Here is a 7,801-nt window from a genome sequence, read left to right as displayed (position 1 = left end):
AAAAAAAAAAAAAAAAAAAAAGACTCCCGTTTTATTTACTAATGTAATAGCTCGGCTCATTTATTTATCTGTTTAGTCATGTTTATTGAAGTTTAATTTACACTTTTTAGTTTTATGAGGTTTTTTTAGAGACAGAGTCTTTGTCGCCCTCAGTAAAGTGCTATGGCATCACAGCTCATAGCAACCTCCAGCTCTTGGGCTTAAGTGGTTCTCTTGCCTCAGCCTCCTGAGTAGCTGGGACTATAGGTGTCCATCACAACACCTGGCTATTTTTTGTTACAGTTGGGCCAGGGCCAAGTTCGCACCCGCCACCCTTGATATATGGGGCTGCTGCCCTACTCACTGAGCCACAGGTGCCCCCCTCCCAGTTTTATGAGTTTTGACAAACACATATAGTTGTTTGTCAGATGATTAAAAACTATCTGTTTATATTTCACTTGGGAAGGGGGAAATGCCATAGTAGGCTAGAGAAGAACAGCAAAAAGATAGTGACTTTGGGGGAATTTTTATGGGAATCAAGATCATTATTTGCCCTTAATAGGACCTGGTCATTTGTGCCCTCTTAAGTTGAGCAGATGAACTCATTGTCCACCTGGAATGGTTAATATTGTCTTAACCTGGTCCCTACAGCAGTAGAAGTAGAGAATGAGAGGAGTCAATTGTAAATGATTTTAAGAAGATGTGTCTTTGTGTAGTCCGTTTCATTTTAGCTCCACTAATAAAACATTCTCAAGACCCTAATTATATTCTATTAATAATTATAGCAACAATAGACTAGATTATTTGGGACAGTTTCATTTCAAAGAGTCAGTTCTTGTGTTCTTTTAAGTAACATATATTCAAACAACATGCTTTGGTTTTGGTTTGGAAAATATGATTGCTGTAATTTATAGCAGCAGGGAGAAGATTGGTAGAAAGCTCCTCTTCAGCTTTGCCTATATCAAGTGCTGAATTGGGTATTTGCAGAAATGGAGAATCATGATTGGGCTGTGCCTAAATAAATCTGAGCCTAAGATAGTGAAAACTACCTCCTAGTAAATGCCTACTATGTATATGCTTGGCATTATGCTAGGTACTTTCCCTACCTACAGCTACTCTGGCTAGTATTTTATACCAGATCCAACTACCACTTAAATTAAAACAAAACAAATACATATGCCTTCTAGGGCCTAGTTCATTAATACTTATCACAGCTGCCACACCCTCTATAAGACCCTGGCACCATAATTAGGATAATAGATCTCAAGGCTTGGAGGGAGCTTCGAGGTCGTCTGGTTAGCTGCTTTCTTCACTATGGAGTTTGAGAACCATGGTGCTTAATTCTCTCAATGGGAGGTGCAAAACATGTCTGGAGTTATGGCTGCAATCCCATAAACTATAGGGCAATGATAAACAAATGTGAAGCCTGAACTATATCACAGGCTGAAAAGGGAAATAGGAAGAAATATGGCTTACTGGGGCTCTCCGTCAATGTTAAAAAAGGAAAACCAGACCTCCCCTCAAGGTCCCCCCAAACCAAAAACCTGTCAGAGATACAATTGTCAGATCCTTGAATTCACGTAGAGGCCCACAAAAGGGATGCTGGTTGACAAAGGTTAAGCCTGTATTGAGAATAAAGCGTCATCTCTCTCCCATTTCACCAGCTCTTAGGTACTAGCCATCCTCAATTTTCTTCTTTACCTTTTATTAGAAAGCCGGAAAACTATTTTCTTGGAAGAAAGTGAGGGAAGGGACTTTAAGGTGCACGATACAACAGAAAGCAGGTAGAGATCCTCAAATGTCTGGGTAGTGGTAAATATAATCGTCCTGAAGGCAGGGGGATATATTTCACGCCCTCTCAAGGTCCCTTCGGTTCAAGGATACTGTCATTCTCTGGCTCTGCTAGGGGGAGGGCCTGCAACGTCCATGCTGCCATGGAAACGCACCGCCGTGCTCCTTTTTCTTGCGTGGGGCGGGGCACTCTGCTTCAGCCACCTATCATTCACAGGATTTCTTGAGTGGCGGGCAGCAGCCGCGAATGGGCGATCTGGTACTGCGTGACGTGACGGGAAAAGGGGGAGTTTGCGGCCGGTGGCGGCGGTGGCCACAGCGGCGACCTGGGGATAGAGCTGGAGGGACCTGGGGAGCGAGCAGAGACCTCTAGCTCGAGCGCGAGGGACTTCCCGCGGTGATGCCTGGTACAGTTTGAAGAGAAATTGGGGGCGCAATCGGCTCTGAAGGCCTGGGTTTCGGGACTGAAGGGATGGCTGACCGGAGGGGGCGGGGTGGCAAGCATGGCGGCGGTGACGGGGAAGGGGTTGGAGGGCCCTGAGGAGGGGGTGGGGAAGCAGTAGCTAGGAAGGCTGGGTGGTCGTGAGGAAACCTGAGGGGCTGTGGGGGTTCTGCAGAAGAGAGGTTACAAAGAGATCTTTTGGGGGGCGGTAAAGGCGCCAGAAGGACGTCGAGAGAGTTGGGGGGGGGGATGGAAAAAGGGGCGGGGAGAGAAGAGGTTGGGAAGGAGGGGAAAGGGTGTCTCCGGGAAGGTGATGAAAAAGAGAGAGGGATAGGTAGGCTTATTGTAAATAACGAGGAATCGAGGGCTTGGGAGGCATGATAGAAAAGTGCTAGCAGCGCTAATAAATGTAATATAATTGGAGGAGTTACATGGACTGGTCCCCTTTCCCAGCTCGTGTACTTCCGCCCCATTATTTAGGCTAAGACTGCGTGAAGAAGGGTAGTTGTGGGTTACTGATCTTTTGTTATTCCATTCCAGGGGAGCAGATGGACCCTACAGGAAGTCAGTTGGATTCAGATTTCTCTCAGCAAGATACTCCTTGCCTGATAATTGAAGATTCTCAGCCGGAAAGCCAGGTTCTAGAAGATGATTCTGGTTCTCACTTCGGTGTGCTATCTCGACACCTTCCTCATCTCCAGACACACAAAGAGAATCCCGTATTGGTGAGTGATGTCTTGTTTGAAAGTGAGCAAATTTTTTTTTCAAGTCTAGACCAACCAGGAAACATAATTGTTTAGGAAATCACTGTCTTTTTGATAAAGAAGGTTGGAAAAATGAAATCAACATGTTCACAAATAGTATGCCTAATTTTGGAGTATTTCATATATATTGGGGATATTATATATGTATGTTTTCCAGGATGTTGTGTCTAAGCCTGAACAAACAGCTGGAGAGGAAGAGGGAGATAGTAATAGCCGGTTCAATGAACATTTGAAAGAAAACAAGGCTGCAGGTGAGGTGTTTAAAGCTATCAGTCTCTTTTGCATTTTTTTTTTGTGTGTGTTCTTATGTTGGAGCCAAGTTGATTTAAATTGTGTGTGTTTGTGGTAAATATGTAAAGAAGCCTAGTGTGGTATCTGGTACATAGTAGGCACTCAAAAGTTGACATTCTGACGTCACTGATTAGGTTGGTATTGTCTGTAGTCCTTAATTAAAGTTTGGTAATATGTGCCTTTTGTACTAATACCAAAATATTTTTTTCAGAGTCTATGGATTCTTCTCATTTGGATGTGTGTGGCTCCATCAGTCAGGTCATTGAACAGTTACCTCAGCCAAACAGGACCAGCAAGTATGTAACATTTAAAAGCATTTATTTAAATTTATTAACATATCAGTTCTCTTATTTCTCTCTATTGCTTACAGGATAAAAGGATTAATCTTTTTTGTGTGTGGATTAGGAAGTGGGACTTGAGGATGGTATTAGATAGTATTGTATTCATACTGATAGTTGGAATCTCTTTTGTGAAGGTAATATTTTTTATACTTTTTATTCCTACATTATTCAAATTATGATCTTGTGTATGTGAAGCAAAATAAGCACTAATTCTTATTATGGATATGACTTCCTAGTAGGAAAAAAAATCATCAAAAATATTTAGGAGTATTACCAAAACTAGTAGGCATGTTTTCCACCTACAACCAAAGTACCTCACCAGTTGTAGATTCAGAATGTTTAATTCATACCTTAAACAGTATTCAACTCTTACCATGTCTTATGTATGTCTTTATAGTGTCCATTTTTTGAGTTCATCCTCTGTGTTAGGTCCCATATTGGATGTTTCACATACGTTATAATCTCATTGAATTCTATCTGTAAAGTGGCTATACAATGAAGACATTATATTATTTCCATTATGCAGGGGGGAAAACTGATGGGCAAAGAAATTAAATAACTTATTCTAGAATATATTGCTAATAAGTGTCAGAGTTGGGCTTTGAACAGGGTCCTTCTTACTTGAATGCCTCAACTTTATTTATTTATTTATTTATGTATTTTTAGAGATAGGGCATTACTATGTTGCTCAGGCTGGAGTGCAGTGGATATTTGCAAGTGCAATCATTAGCACACTGCAGCCTTGAATGCCCGGCCTTAGACAAACCTCATGTCTCAGGCTCTTGAGTTCCTTAACTAGTGTGTGCCTCTCAGTCTTCTGCCTCAATTCTCCTAAGGTCAAAGGAGACCGTCTACAACTTCAGTAGTCTCTGGGTGTCAGGGTAGAAAGGGGTGTTAGAGAAGAGAGTGTTGGCTTGAGGTGGTTAAAGACTATTGTTTTATCTTAATAGGGTTGTTTTTGGTGTGGGTTTTTTTTTTTCCCACTCTGTTCGCACATCATTTTTTTTCTTCCTAAATGAACAAATAAAATGAATGTTTCAGAACAGTCTGCAAATTGATGGGCTCATTTTGGTCTGCAGAGAGGTTTTATTTGGTTGGCCTACATGTGTAATAAAACATATTTGAATTGATTGAATTTTAAAATGGGAAAATTTTTCATAAGATCTGGATTTCCTGCTTCTCCCATTGCTAGTCTTTATTAGCAACAGTTGGCTGGAGCTGTGAGTAGCAGCCAGCCTTTGCTTAGATGGGACATGAGTCCTATGGTTTGCCATAGTCACTGTATCTCACTGTTGTACATGGACTCTGAGGCCAGGTTTTTTTTTGTCATTTGTCACAGTACTTGTGCTTTTGTTCTTATATTCAGTTGCTTCACTCATCTGTGTTATCTTGCTTTGCTTTCTCTGGGCATATAAATTTATGATACTTATTTAGGGACATGTGCCAGATTTGTCTGTGTTTTTGTGGCTCAACATCCTGGTTTGAATTGGTGAGAACAGGAAGTATGTTATTCTTCATTATGAGTGAAGTAATGCTGTTTGAGAAAAGTTCCATGTTACTTCTTTTCCTTTTTTGCGTTAATGTGTTGCTCATTCTCTTAAAAAAAGTTTTTTTGAATGCTTATATTCAATAAATGTGCAGGTACTGTGGCATATGCTTTAAAAAGGCTTTGACATCCTGGAGCATATAACTTAATAGGGGAGACAGATGTTAAGTCATTATATCAATAGCTATTCAATTACAATTGTGATTATTGTAAAAAGGGAAAAAGTGTAATTCTATCTGGGGGATAAGGGAAGGCTCTTTAAGGAATGCAATCTACATGATGAATATGTATTTGCTAGGCATAGTTGAAGGGTTGGGGAGAAGCATGCAGTCTGAGAGTTTTCCAAAGAGAGTGAATTGCATGTACAAGGGTGGCAAAGGTTAAGAATTTGGGGTTGACTTAAAAGAATTAAAGGTTACACATAATCTGTTGAGGTTTACATTCTGAAGAAAATTATCTGTAAAACTTTGTGTCATAAAATACCAAAAAATCTTCCTGCCCTATCTGGTGTCCTGTTGATGTAAACTGAAGGTCTTAAACATGGAATGTCATGAGATGCAATACTAAAGAAATACAAATATTTTTATTTCCCAGTCAAATGTTTTAAAAATTGAGATAATTGTAGATGCATATGCTATTGTAAAAACTATACAGAGAGATCCTTTGTACACTTTGCTTAGTTTCCCACATTGACATTGATAAAATCCACTGTATCCACTTATTCATGTGTCCTGTTTTACTTCCCTTTGTATATATTAAGGTTATACAGTTTTTTTTTCTTTTTTTTTTTTGAGACAGCCTCAAGCTGTTGCCGTGGGTAGAGTGCTGTGACGTCATAGCTCACAGCAACCTCAAACTCTTAGGCTTAAGTGATTCTCTTGTCTCAGCTTCCCAAGTACCTGGGACTACAGGCGCCTGCTACAACGGCTCTTTTTGTTGTTGTTGTTGCACTTGTCATCGTTTTAATCTGGCCCAGGCTGGGTTTGAATCCACCAGTCTCAGTGTATGTGCCCAGTGCCCTACCCATTGAGCTATGGGCGCTGTAGGTTTATATAGTTTTATTACCTATGTAGGTTTATGTATGCACCACTATAGTCAAGATACTGAATAGTCCCAACACTGTAGGATGCCGATTGTTATCCTTTTATAGCTACACCCATCTCCCTTTTCTGCCCCTAAATCTTGGCAACCACTAATTCATTCTATATTTGTCAAATTCTGTCATTTCAAATGTTATATAAATAGGATCATATCATGTGTAAACCTTTAGGATTGGCTTTTTTCAACCAGCATAACTTTTGGGAGATCTATCTTAAGTTTTTGTTTCTTTGCTTGTTTTTCTTTGACACAGTCTTGCTTTGTTTCCCTGGCTGGAGTGCAGTGGCTTCATCATAGCTCACTGCAGCCTCAAGCTCCTGGACTCAAGCAATCTTCCTGTCTTAGCCTCCTGGGTAGCTAGGACTATAGGCCTATGCCACCATGCCCAGCTAATTTTTCTATTTTTAATAGAGATGGGGTCTTGCTCTTGCTGGTCTCGAATGTCTGACCTCAAGTGATCTTCTTGCCTCAGCCTCCCAGAGTGCTAAGATTACAGGTGTGAGCCAAGTTTTTCTGTCTGTCAATAGTTGTTCCTCTTCATTACTGAGAGATATGTCATGGTATGTGTCTATCTCAGTTTAACCATTCCCTTGTTGAAGGACATCTGGGCTATTTCCAGTTTTTGACTACTATGAATAAAGCTGCTGTAAACATTAATTTAAAGGTTTTTGTGTGAACATGTCTTTATTTCTCTAAGATAAATCCCGAGTGGGGGCTTGGTGCCTGTAGCTCAAGCGGCTAAGGCACCAGCCACATACAGCAGAGCTGGCGGGTTCGAATCCAGTCCAGGGCTGCCAAACAACAATGACAACTACAACCGAAAAATAGCCGGATATTGTGGTGGGTGCCTGTGATCCTAGCTACTTGGGAGGCTGAGGCAAGACAATCACTTAAGCCCAGGAGTTGGAGGTTGCTGTGAGCTGTGATGCCATGACACTCTACCCAGGGTGGCAGCTTGAGGCTCTGTCTCAAAAAAAAAAAAAAAAGGTCCCAAGTGGGCAATTGCTGGGTTATATGGTAGTTGCACATTTAGTTTTATGAAACTGCCAAACTGTTTTCTTGAGGGGCTGTATTGTTTTATAGTCCCATCAGCAATGTATGAGTGATCTAATTTAATTTATCTTTGTCATCAACACCATTTGGGGTTCCACTGTTTTTTTATTTTACTCATTCTCATAAGTCTGAAGTGATATTTCATTGTGGTTTTAATTTTCATTAATAGCTACTGATGTGGGGCATCTTTTTATGTGCTTACTTATCGTCTGCCATCTTCTTCATTGAAATGTCTGTTCATGTCTTTTGCCCATTTTCCAATTGGGTTTTCTTTTTACTGTTGTATTTTGAAAGTTCTTTGTATATTCTAGATACTAGATCTTTGCAGAGTATGTGATTTGCAGATATTTTCTCACTGTAGATTGTCTTTCATTCATCTTTGTAGGTTTTCTTGTAGAACAATTTTTTAATTTTGATGAGATTTTTAATAGAATAATGTTGGCTCGGCGCCTATAGCTCAACCGGCTAAGGCACCAGCCACGTACACCTAAGGTGG

At 40.5% G+C, this 7,801-nt stretch overlaps 1 protein-coding gene across 2 annotated transcripts in view; it reads left to right on the top strand.

Annotated features, from left to right (window-relative positions):
• Window positions 1–2,041: 2,041 nt before the first annotated feature.
• Window positions 2,042–7,801, top strand: part of TP53BP1 (tumor protein p53 binding protein 1) — a 95,180-nt gene continuing 89,420 nt past the window's right edge. For both annotated transcript variants that reach the window (XM_023514242.1, XM_003791768.2), the window contains exons 1-4: window positions 2,042–2,177; window positions 2,753–2,937; window positions 3,134–3,227; window positions 3,479–3,563. In XM_023514242.1, the coding sequence (XP_023370010.1) occupies window positions 2,171–2,177; window positions 2,753–2,937; window positions 3,134–3,227; window positions 3,479–3,563 (371 nt within the window). In that variant the 5' untranslated portion in view covers window positions 2,042–2,170. The remainder of the gene's footprint in view (window positions 2,178–2,752; window positions 2,938–3,133; window positions 3,228–3,478; window positions 3,564–7,801) is intronic.

This window comes from Otolemur garnettii, unplaced genomic scaffold, assembly GCF_000181295.1.
Source record: "Otolemur garnettii isolate 467f Iridium unplaced genomic scaffold, OtoGar3 scaffold00050, whole genome shotgun sequence".
NCBI classification, from domain to species: domain Eukaryota; kingdom Metazoa; phylum Chordata; class Mammalia; order Primates; family Galagidae; genus Otolemur; species Otolemur garnettii.
The sequence above is the reverse complement of the archived record's forward strand: the minus strand, read 5'-3'. Positions and strand labels throughout refer to the sequence as shown.